This window comes from Rhincodon typus, chromosome 16, assembly GCF_021869965.1.
Source record: "Rhincodon typus isolate 14 chromosome 16, sRhiTyp1.1, whole genome shotgun sequence".
Lineage (NCBI taxonomy): Eukaryota > Metazoa > Chordata > Chondrichthyes > Orectolobiformes > Rhincodontidae > Rhincodon > Rhincodon typus.
In genome coordinates this window covers 5,789,592-5,802,591 of record NC_063347.1, presented here as the reverse complement: position 1 = coordinate 5,802,591, position 13,000 = coordinate 5,789,592, and the positions used below count along the sequence as shown (strand labels likewise).

General features: G+C 44.6%; 1 protein-coding gene across 1 annotated transcript in view; it reads right to left on the bottom strand.

Annotated features, from left to right (window-relative positions):
• Window positions 1–13,000, bottom strand: part of LOC109922963 (plexin-A1-like) — a 545,204-nt gene that overhangs the window by 24,663 nt on the left and 507,541 nt on the right. The window contains exon 23 of the mRNA XM_048606674.1: window positions 3,783–3,849. Coding sequence (XP_048462631.1) covers window positions 3,783–3,849 — 67 coding nt within the window. The remainder of the gene's footprint in view (window positions 1–3,782; window positions 3,850–13,000) is intronic.

Below are 13,000 nucleotides of genomic sequence, written 5' to 3'. Positions count from 1 at the left end.
GGACCCCATATACAAACCGATATAGAACAAAACTGGAAATGACACTACTCACCATAATGGACTGGACAGTATAAATCCCAAGTGGAGTAGAATAACATCGCTTCATCAGAGGCTCCACTGATGATGTTACCGAGCAAGGTGACGAAACGTCTGCATGAAAATGGTTTGAGACCTGCACAGACTCACACACCCAACCAGTGCTTGAGAGGAGACACCTGAGGCCCAACATAACGTTAGCTTCTCTATTCTATTACACCCTGTGGCTGCATCATTTGCTTCGTTCCAAATGTAACAGAAATATCGAATGCCTTTAAAATAAATGATCCTTCTTCTCCGCTTTGAACAAAGTTTAATGGGAAATAAAATTCTAATAATTCAATTTATTCCTTTGAAATTGATGCCTCATTTGGATGTACAGAGAGCTTTGGAAAATTAGACCTTCTATACAAAGCAATCCTATTATTTTATTTATAAAGCAATGGTCACTATCTCCCATTAAATATATGTTATTTGGACAGCACATTGCATTTCAGCAAAAGCCAGTTAGCATAGATGCAATTTATTCTCTTCCACTCATTGATGTGGCAAGTTACAGAACTTAAAAGCAAACAGCCACTTGTGGTGTGCATTATTGATGAAGAAAGCACTTTAGGGACTTGTGAGAGACAGATTCTCTGTTTTCCAACACCTAATCTCAGCTCTATCCTTGGAATTACAATAATGAGCGGCGCAGTGGCTCAGTGGTTAGCACTGCTGCCACATAGCGCCATGGGCCCGGGCCTGATTCCACCCTCAGGCTGTGTGGAATTTGTCAGTTGTCCCCGTGTCTGCATGGGTTTCCTCTGGGTGCTCCAGTTCCATCCAAAGATGTGTAGGTTAGGGTGGATTGGCCATGCTAAATTGTCAATTGTGTTCAGGGATGTGCAGGCTAGGTGGGTTAGCCATGGGAATTACAGGGCCAGAGTAGGGGGTGGGTCTGAGTGGGATGCTTTTTAGAGGGTTGGTGAGGACTTGATGGGCCGAATAGCCTGTTTCCACACTGTAGGGATTCTATGAACGAGATTGGGACACGGCATTCACTTCCCAATCATTAATGTCAACCCCTTTGCTCACAACTTAAGGAGCTGCAATTTGGATTTGCCTCTTGCCAGCTCACAATGTATCCTCCACCACACCCCCTCGAACACCCCCATACAAACAATGTGCTCCCTTTTCCTGTTTTTGCCAATTCACTTCTTCATTTTCATGCCATTGAAGTGGTTTAGGTTTTTTTTATCACTCTCCCATGGGATGTAGATGTCGTGGCAAAGCCAGCATTTACTACCCATCCCTAATCATCCTTGAACTGAGGGTCTCGCCACACGACAAGGCAGTGAAGATGCAACCCCATTGCTGTGGGTCTGGAGTCACATGTAGGCCAGCCCAGTAAGGACAATGAATTTCCTTCCCTAAACCACATTACTGAACCAAATGGGCTTCCTTCTTATTTGTTTATGAGTTGTGGGCATCATAGATTAGGGCAGAACTTATTGCCCGTCCCTAGTTGCCCCTTGAGAAGGTGGTGCTGAGCTGCCTTCTTGAACCGCTGCAGTCCATGTGCTGTAGGTGGACCCACAATGCCATTAGGGAGGGAAATTCCAGGATTTTGACCCAGTGACAGTGAAGGAATGGCGATATATTTCCAACTCAGGACGATGAGTGTCTTGGAGGGGAACTTGCAGGGGGTGGTGTTCCCATGTATCTGCTGCCCTTGTCCTCCAAGACAGCAGGGGATGTAGGTTTGCAAAGTATGTTGATGGAGCTTTGGTGAATGTCTGCAGTGCATCTTGTAGATAGTACACACTGCTACTAACTGAGCGTCGGTGGTGGAGGGAGTGGATGCTTGTGGATGTGGTGCCAGTCAAGTGGGTTGCTTTGTCCTGGATGGTGTCAAGCTTCCTGTGTTTTGTTGGAGCTGTACCCATCCAGGCAAGTGGGGAGTATTCCTGACTTGTGCCTTGTAGATGGTGGACAGGCTTTGGGGCGTCACATGGTGAGTTATTTCCTACAGGATTCATCTGACTTGCTCTTGTAGCCACTGTGTTTATGTGGTGAGTCCAGTTCAATTTCTGGTCAATGCTAACCCCCAGGATGTTGATAGTGAGTGATTCAGTGATCAAGCCATTCAATGTAGATGGGTGATGATGGGATTCTCTTTTGCGGGAGATGGTAATTGCTTGGTGTCAATGTTATTTATCATTTTTCAGTTCAAGCCTGGATATTGTCAAGGTCTTGTTGCATTTGAACATGCACTACTTCAGTGTCTGAGGAGACGTGAATGATGCTGAACATTGTGCAATCATCGGCGAACATCCCCACTTCTGACCATATGATGGAGGGAAGGTCATTGATGAAGCAGCTGAAGATGGTTGGGCCGAGGACACTACCCTGAGGAACTCCTGCAGAGATGTCCTTGAGCGGTGATAACTGACTTCCCACAACCACAACCATCTTCCTATTTGCCAGGTACAAGAGGTAGATGGTTCTGACTTTACAATCGGCAACGGTTTCATTAGTGAGATGAGTTTTTAATTCCAGATTTATTAATTGAATTTAAATTCCTCCAGTTGTTGTCGTGGGATTTGAATCCATGTCCCCAAAACATTAGCCTGGGCCCTTGGATTGGTGGTCTACCATCACCCCACCCCACCTTTGCTGTTAAATTTAAAGTTAAATTACTCCCCTTTGAGAAAGGGCTGAGAATGAGAAGGCACCAATTTAAAGGAGTTGATAAAACAAGTAAAAGTGATATGAGGAGCAACGGTTTCATGCAGTGAGTGGTTCAGGGTCATGAATGGAAATCCAGGGAATGTAGTGTAGTTAGGTTCAACTCAGGTATGCAAGTGGAAATTAGATGGCCAATTGAAATGGAACAATGCGCTGAGTTACTGTGAGAAGACAGCATAATGGCACAGGGTGAGTTGCTCATTCAGAGAGCTGCCGCAGACAAGATGGGCAGAATGGCCTCCTTCAACTTTGAGATAGATGGAGCCAGACTTTGCCAGGCTTTCCGAGCTGCCTTGGAGTCTCCAGCATTAAATTGAAGATTAAAAGTAAGGTAAAGTTACTATTGTCTTACAAGACCATACAGCTGCGCTGTCAACAGAGAGTGATGACTGGTTTAATTTGAGGATCACCATGCCTCTAGTGAGGGTAACGTTGCGAATGATGGTCCTTCACAGTAACCTCAGCTGGTGCTTAATGGCGTTAGCTTCACCCTGCATCACAAACAGGCCGTACAGCCAACCATACCCCTCTTAAAGATTAATGCCCACTTTGAGATTTCTCCATCTCTTCCTCCAGTAGGTCACAAAACATTTATCAATTCTTAAACAGGAGCACTCTGCCTGATATTTCCATTTTGCAATTTACCTAACAGAAGGTGAACAGAACGTGAAAAAGAAATACAAAACAGGAGACAGACACATGCAGACCATGAGCAGGCAGATGGGATTAGTTTAGAATGGCATCATGGGTGGCACAGACATGGTGGGCCGAAGGCCTGTTCCTGTGCTGTAATGTTCTATATTAAAACACAAAAATGCTGATGAAAGAAAGGGCAAAGAGATGGTAGATGGAACCTTGGAGCAGGGCATTAACCACTGAGAGGCCAATATGTTTTAGAGAGGAATGTCTGATGGAAGAGAAGAATGAAGAGATACTTTGACAGTAACAGAATAAAGAGAACCTTATATTAACCTTAATATAAACCACAATTCAACATAACATTGGTAGAGTCTTACCTTTAGGAACTTGTACAACAGGAAGGTAAACCAATTAGTCAGCATCTTCTCAGCAACAGACTCAGTCCTATTGAAATGAAATGTTGTAAATGTCAATATATATCGAGTCCGTCTCTTAACAATATAACTATCAAATCCAGAAGGTCTTAATGTTATAAAAATGGGTTAAAAACATCGGTTCTACTTTTAAACCGTTTACTCAAGAAGTGGCCAGGCTAGTTTTCGGTTATCCCAAATAAAGATTCAGATTCCATCCAAGGGGACCAATAAGATTTGAGGTGTGGGGGGGTGGGTGTGAAGGTGGGGTTTACAGGATTGCTGAGTCATGGATTAGGGTAATCAGGGATTGGGGGATAGGGATTAGTGAGTCAGGGATTGGGGGGTGGTGGGCTTTGTGAGTCAGGGATTGGAGGATGGGGATGGGGATTAGTGTGTCAGGGATTGGAAGATGGGGATGGGGATTAGTGTGTCAGGGATTGGGGGATGGGGATGGGGATTAGTGTGTCAGGGATTGGGGGATGGGGCATGGGGATTAGTGAGTCAGGGATTGGGGGATGGGGGATGGGGATTAGTGAGTCAGGGATTGGGGGATGGGTGATGGGGATTAGTGAGTCAGGGATTGCGGGGTGGGGGATGGGGATTAGTGAGTCAGGGATTGGGGGGTGGGGGATGGGGATTAGTGAGTCAGGGATTGGAGAATGGGGGATGGGGATTAGTGAGTCAGGGATTGGAGGATGGGGATGGCAATTAGTGAGTCAGGGATTGGGGCATGGGGAATGAGCATTAGTGAGTCAGGGAATTTGGGATGGGTGATGTGGATCAGTGAGTCAGGGATTGGGGAATAGGGATGGGGATTAGTGAGTCAGGAATTAGAGGATGAAAGACGGTTAGAAATTTGGGGATTGTGCATTTGGTGATTTGGGGATCAGAACTTCACGAGGCAGGGATTTAGAAGGAGGGTTACAGGCATTGATGGAAATGAAGAGTCTGGGCATCTGATGAGAATTAAGTTGACATGACTTTTGAGAATTTGTAGTCTAATTGGCCAACAGCCCTTGGCAACCCAGGATGCCAGTGTAGGGGGCTATAATAGGCCTCTTATTGTGCTGACTGGTTTGTGATTAGGTGCCAACTAAGATGCCACGTCCCACACAGACTTCAGACAAAATTCAGAAAATTATACATGGGATTACGTCAAAGCAAAACAACACAGATTGGGTTCAAGGGCAGGTCGGGGGCAAGGGGGTCAGGAATTCTAACACACATCTCACTCGAGACACTCTCCAAATGTTAAACTTTCTGACCAAACTGATCTTAACTTGGTCTCCGTCTCAGCATTGACCAACTAATTAAATCCCTAAAGTCTCCAAGGCAAAAGACATCTTCACCTGAAGATGACATTTTCTGTTCGTAATTGGAAGCTTCTTTTTGAACAATTGCTTGAACATCAGCCTTGAGAACCCACAGCCACATTAACACGTTACTTTCCTCGAGCTCATCCCTGTGTTTAACTGAGAGAATGTGGAAAATGGAATACATTTCCCAATTCAAATACCTAATGTGCATCCAAACTCCCAGGACAGGGGCAGCACAGGGTTAGATACGGAGTAAAGCTCTCTCTACACTGTCCCCCAACAAACACTCCCAGGACAGGGGAAGGACAGGGTTAGATACAGAGTAAAGCTCCATCTTCACTGTCCCCCATCAAACACTCCCAGGACAGGGACACCACGGGGTTAGATACAGAGTAAAACCCTCTCTACACTGTCCCCCATCAAACACTTTCAGGACAGGGTGAACGCAGGGTTAGATATAGAGTAAAGCTCCCTTTACACTGCCCCCATCAAACAGTCCCAGGACAGATATAGCACGGAGTTAAGACACAACACAGCCTTGGATCCAGAGTAAAGCTCTCTCATCACTGTCCCCATCAAACTCTGCTAGGACAGGGACAGCATGGGGTTAGATACAGAGTATAGCATCCCTTATGCTATCTCCATGAGACACTCCCAGACACAGAGTAATGATGTCATTGTCTGACACAATACATTTTTGCCTCAACCTCAGAAGAGACCTTTTACTGCAATTTGTTTGCACTTAGGGGCAAATGGCGGGGTTGGCGCAGATTGTAGACTCCTTCCTCCTGGGCTTGAGGCAACATTTACCTCGAGACCTTGAGCAACTACACGCAGAGGTCTGCACGCCTGACATCCCTGAGCTGGGACCTAACCCAGATCTGTCAGGTGAAAGGATAACTGTTAGATAACGGCAAACTCAACAATGTCAGAAACTGTGAAACATCAAATCAAGGAAATGCAAGCTTGAAAAAGCAGAGGCGGTCATTTGGTAAAACAGTTGAAGCAGAGGAGGTGAAAGATGTCACGTTAAAACTAAAAATCTTACTGGCAGAGAAAAGGAGAGAGAGAGATAGAGAGAGAGTAACATGCAACGGTTCGTCGCATCAAAATGTTCAGCAATCTTTTTAGCAAATACTGAATTCCAATTAAAATTTACCAATTAAGTTAATTAGCCAACTTAATACATAAATCATCCAAAACGTCACCTCAGATCTGACTACACTTCAACAGTGTTGCATGATAATGACCTTGGGAACATCCCATGCAAAGTAATTAAAATATTTCTTGATTATCAATGCTTATTAAGTCTAACTTGTTAACAGCTCTCGCACTGAACCAGAGAGTGGAAGAAGATGGGGGAGTTGTGGGGGGCTGGTGCTGAGGACAAGGGGAGGCTAAGAGAGGGAGAGGATGAGGAACAGCTCATGAGCGAGCAATGGGCATAATATTTTATTGTTCAAAAGTTGATTGATTTAAAACCAAGAGGTAAGAACGGAAACTAAACTCCTAGTTGCTCAGTATTCCTTGGTGGTGGGATTTATGTTTGGCTTGGGCCCAAAATGCAAGCACGAAATAGTCCTGAGGACATGAGAACAGACTCCTTCAATGCAGATTCAAGCTCCTTTGACTCTGATCCAGTAATAAATGTCAATTCTCAACCTCGTGAGTTTGTTTTTACACTCTCTCTCCCCATCAAAAATTAATCTGAATTTCTCATCTGTCTTTTATAAGAATGACCTTATGAGTGTGCATAGCTTTAAAACATTTTACCTTACACATCAATCAACTTGATGTATTGATGCATTGATTTACTGTTGTCACATGTATCAAAATACAGTGAAAAGTTTTGTTTTGCGTGTTATACAGGCAGATCGTGCCATACAAAGTGCAGCAGAGTTGCAGAATAGAGTGCAGAATACAGCTGCAGAGAAGGTGCAGAGAGAGATCAGAATTAACGTTTGAGAGGTGCGTTCAAAAGTCTGTTAACAGCGAGGAAGAAGCTGTTCTGAATCTATTCGTACGTGTATTCAAACTTTTATGTCTTCTGCCCAATGGAAGAGGGTGGAAGAGAGTATAACCGGGCTGGGGAGGGGTCTTTGATTATGTTGGTTGCTTTCCTGAGGCAGTGGGAAGTATAGATGGAGTCAATGGTTGGGAGGCTAGTTTACGTGATGGATTGGGCTGTGTCCATGACTCCCTGTAGTTTATTGGGCTCTTGGGAACTGCAGATGCCATATTTTCTGAAGAAGGGTCGAGACCCGAAACGTCAGCTTTCCTGCTCCTCTGATGCTGCTTGGCCTGCTGTGTTCATCCAGCTCTACACCTTGTTATCTCAGATGCCATATCACGCTGTGATGCATCCAGATAGGATGCTTTCTATGCTGCATCTATAAAAATTGGTAAGAATCCTTGTGGACATGCCGAATTTCTCTGAAGAAGTAGGGTGTTGCTGTGCTTTCTTGACGGGTGCGTCGATGTGGGTGATCATCACTCCTAGGAACTTGCCTCTCTTGACCATCTCCACCTCAGCACCATTGATGCCGACAGGGACATGTTCTCCACTTCCTGAGGTCAATGACCAGCTCTTTTGTTTGTTGTTTGTCTGAAGGCATCACTCACTGAAGATTCCCCAGCTCCCCTCATACTTGGATGCCTCTTGTGACTCGTTTCGCAATGTTTAAATCTATATGTTCTTTCACTTCATAAACTTCTGTCCTAGTTTTATTTCAAACACTTGCCTCAGGAGAGAATTCCAAAGCATCCCTGCTGTTGAAGGAAACAGAGAGCATGACAAGCAGTGCAGTAGATAGGAATTCTTAGAGGACCTCGGGGAGACTGAATTTTTGCTGTAAACTGATTAACTGCAACTCGCCACACTTAACCAGAACTAAGCAACATTCTCTCTCCTGTTTGAAAGTAACACAGTGTGGCTTAACATTTCGGTCACCCCCCTATCCAAACTCTCACAAACCCCACTTCCTTTCCCCTCATCTCCTAGGGTGAGAGCCCCATGGGGATCTTGCCTCATTATAACAGTGAGCCTTGACCTGGATTGGAAGCCATGCTGTCTAGATTCAGAGAGGACAACACGAAACCACTGAACCAAACCAACACTTGCAGGTGAGCGGCATGATGGGTAGAGTGCTGCCTCACAGCACCAGGGTCCAACCTCAGTTGACCGTCTGTGTGGAGTTTGCACTTTCTCTCTGTTTCTGCTGGGCGCTCTGGGTTTCCTCCTATAGTCCAAAGATCATAGATCATAGATCATAGAATCCCTACAGTGTGGAAATAGGCCATTCGGCCCAACAAATCCACACCGTCCCTCTGAAGAGCATCCCACCCAGACCCATTCCCCTAACCCTGCATTTCCCCACGTCTAACCCACACATTCCTGTACACTACGGGCAATTTAGCATGGCCAATCCACCCTAATCTGCACATCTTTGGACTGTGGAAGGAAACCGGAGCACCCGGAGGAAACCCACACAGAGACAGGGAGAATGTGCAAGCTCCACACAGACAGTCGCCCGAGGCTGGAATCAAACCCGGGTCCCTGGAGCTGTGAGGCTGCAGTGCTAACCACTGAGCCACCGTGCCACCCCACGGTGATGTGCAACTGATTAAGCTGGGACTATCTTACAGGCCAGAGAGAGATTTAGGGACGGAACCTCCGAACCTGCGCCAATGCAGTCGAAGACATGGGTGCCAATGGTGGAATGTTGAAAATCGTGGATGCGCAAGAGGCCAGGATTGGCAGAAAGTGGATGGTTTGTACCATTCGGGTAGTTCATAGGCTGAAGATTACAGCCGGGTGATAAGGTGTACGAAGAGGAGGACGAGAATTTTAAAATCAAAGCAACGCCTCGATCACACGTAGCTATAACGAAAAGTGAGAGAAACAGAATAAAGAGCTGAACAAGACGACTCAATTAATTTTGAAGAAAGAAAGGACTGGGATAAGTGGGAGAAGATAAACTGGTCAAACTGAAGGAAAGGTAATAGCGGTTATGTCACTGGATTAATAATTCATGTCAGCTAGCAGAATTTAACTTCAGTAATAAACCTGGAATGTAAAGTCCGTGCTACAACTGAGATTGGGAAGGGACGGGAAGTGATCGTTTTCTACTCCCATTCCTTTATTAATCAGAGCAAATTTAAAGTCTAACCAGAATGACATGGCCAACTCTTGGGAACAAGTCAGTCAGATTTCTAACTCAACAAAGTCTTGAATTCATTAATACTAAAATCCACTCAAACAGGTAAAGATTATTCAAATAAAATTAGATTTTGCAAATAGAGATATCGGATATATTCTAATATCCCAGCGATAGAAAAAATATCATGGAATTTGAAAGGGTTCAGAAAAGATTTATAAGGATATTGTCAGGGTTGGAGGGTTTGTGCTCTAGCGAAAGGCTGATTAGACTGGGGTTATATTCTCTGGAGCGTCAGAGGCTGAGGGGTGAGCATGGATAGGGTGAACAGACGTGGTATTTTCCCTGGAATGGGGGAGTCCAAAACTAGGGGGCTTAGGTTTAAAGTGAGAGGGGAAAAATTTAAAAGGGACCTAAGGGGCAACTTTTTCACACAGAGCGTGGTGCAAGTATGGAATGAGCTGCCAGAGGAAGTGGTGGAGGCTGGTACAATTACAGCATTTTAAAGGCATCTGGATGGGTACATGAATAGGAAGGGTTTAGAGGGATATGGGCCAAATGCTGGCAAATGGGACTAGATGAATTTAGGATATCTGGTCGACATGGATGTGTTGGGCTGAAGGGTTTATTTCCATGTTGCACATCTCTATGACTTTATCCTAAACTTAACATGAGGCAAATATGGCTAACAGAGAAATAATGGTCAAACATTCCACAGGCCACATCCAATAGCAAATGCAATGAGGCCATTTCCCACCAATATCTTAGCAATTTCTGCCTCTGCCCTCCCCAACAAATGTTGGTGGCACTGTGTGTCAACCAAATCTCAGTAGAACTTCACACAGCTCTTCATTTTTAATGATCTGGCCTTGAAGCTCCCTCAGAAATGCCACCCCATCATGGGTTCCCTCAGTGACTGCTCACTGTCTGGTGCTTCATCCTCCTTTTCAGGGACAAGAATCCAATGAATTCTGGGACCTTCACTCTTACAGGCACAACTTCAACGTTTCGTAAGCAGTGAGCTTCATGAAATCTCAAATGTCCCTGCATTTGTTTGCTGCGCTCTAATCTTGCTCAGTCGCACAATGCAAATACAATTCATGGAGCTTTTTCACCCTCACCCACAGCTGTACTCAACCATTAATGAAACACAGTGAGCCCTCACATCTTCCAGAATTTACTTTGAGCCCTGACTCCAACATTGAGCTGACAACAAACTTGTTGGACATCTCCTTGAGTTCTGTTTGCACAAAGCCAATGTCCCTCAGTCACGTTCTCAGCGGTACCCACTGAACAATTCCTTTCTGCATGCACTCTGTTTCTAACTCCAGCCAACTGTAAACCTGGAACTGACCCCTGAACTGTTTGAGTGGCCTCCTGAAGACGTTGCAAAAATCTTTACCCTTGTTCCTCAACAACACCGGATGTATCTAATATTTTGGAACAGTCAAATATAGCAATCAGCAATTGAATGTAACAACATTTTGGAATGATCAGTCTGATGTATATTCACAAGACACTGGATCCTGCAGTATTAACTGACAGAATCAAAAAGAAATACATTAGTCTTAGTAATGGAGATCATCCAGATTTGTAAAAACCCGTCCAGTTCACCAATGACCTTTAGGGAAGGAAATCTATCCATCCTTACCTGGTCTGGCCTACATGTGACTCCAGACCCACAGCAATGTGGCTGACTCTTAACTGCCCTCTGAAATGAGGTAGCAAAAGACTCAGTTCAAGGGATACTAGGGATGGGCAACAAATGTTGGCCTTGCTAGCGACACCCACATCCCATTACAGAATAAAGGAGGAAACTGACCATCTGTAAAAAGAAAGTGTGCTTAAACATAGTATTTATGGAGACTTTGTGTATGCTGAACCTCCCTGCCATACTCTGGTCCAGATGGATGTTACAAAACTAAAGTGGAAGGACTGTTATAGGAAGGATATCATTGAGCTGGAGAAGGTTCAGAAATGATTTACCAGGATGTTGCCAGGAATGGAGGGTTTGAGTTATAAGGAGAGGCTGATTAGGCTGGGACTTTTTTCACCTGAGTGAAGGAGGCTGAGGTTTATAGAGGTTTATAAAATAATGAGGGGTATATACAAGATGTATGGCAGGTGTCTTTTCCCTGGGGTAGGAGATTTCAAGACTAGGCATATTTCTAAAGTGAGAGGAGAAAGATTTAAAAAAGACATACAGGGCGATTGTTTTAAGCAGAGAGTGGTTCATATGTTGACTGAACTTCCAGAGGAAGTGGTGGATGTTTTTATTTTTCCTTTATTCATTCCCAGAATGAGGTCTGGAGTCACATGTAGGCCAGACCAGGTAAGGATGGCAGTTTCCTTCCCTAAAGGGCGTTAGTGAACCAGATGTTTTTTTTTTCCCCTGACTCTTTAGACTCTTGACTCCAAATATTTATTGAATTCAAATTCCACCATCTGCCATGGAGGCATTTGAACCCAAATCCCCAGAACATTATCTGAGTCAACTGGTCCAGTGACAATACCACTAGGCCATCACTTTCCTCTGTGGGTACAGGTACAACAGTTAAAGGACATTTGGATAAGTACATGAGTAAGAAATGTTTGGAGGAATATGGGCCAAGCGCAGGCAGGTAGGACTAGTTTAGTTTGGGATTATGGTCGGCATGAACTGGTTGGACCGAAGGGTCTGTTTCCGTGCTGTATGGCTCTGTGACTATGACTCTGACTGTACAGCTACAATTTTGGATGGATGAAGGGGTGGAATAAGTTGAAAGCTTTTCCTGAGCAGAAGCCACTTTGGGAGTTTGCCAGTCGATTTTTCCCAATCATTTCCCCCCAATTTATTCCACATCTGCCATCTTAGACAATAAGAAAATAGCCAACCTTCCTACTGCTTCTACACTGACATTCTACGTACAAGTTGGTTGCCCTACTCAGCTGCAACCTTTCCTCTCTTAGGCCCTGGAGGACATGCTTACACATCTGAGTACCGCAGTTGCTGCAAATGAGGTGTCTTGGGATTGTACATTAATGAGTTCCAGAGTGAGTTAATGCTTCACATCTTCGTACAAGGAGCCTGTGAGGTTGACGATGAGAATCACAAGTGAAAGCAGGCTGACGTTTAAACGCAGCCAGCACCAAGCTCCTGCCAAGACTGTTCACATTTACAGGAATGGAAATGTTCATGTTCTGTTAGTGCGGAATGTTTTATTTATCATATTCCAACTGATGGTGCACTGCATCTTCATCTCTTTGCAAATGCATTAAAGGAGGCTGTTAAGCCTGTTCAATCCTTTTTTGTTATTAACCTCTTTTTCCTAATCAACCTGTTCAGAGATGTTGTTACACACCTCTGGGGCAGCTGGGACTTGAACCCAGGCCTTGTGGTCCAGGGTAAGGAAACTACCACTGTGCCACAAGAGGGCCAATAGCATCATTCAATTATCCCAATTCCATCCACCTGCCTCCTTTACTGCCATCCCTACCCAGTATGGTCAATCCCACTCTTGGTACAGGCCTAGACCCAGTGCCAATTTAACAATTTTCTAATCTAATCAAATTACAAAAGAACGCGGCTCTTTATCATTTGTCTTGGGAAACGCACCACCAAACACCCAAAAGAAAGTTAGCTCTTTCTTGTTCGAAAATCAGCCACCCAAGATAACTGAGTACCAGAATGAAACTGTAACAATTAACAGGAAATGCATAACTGGGG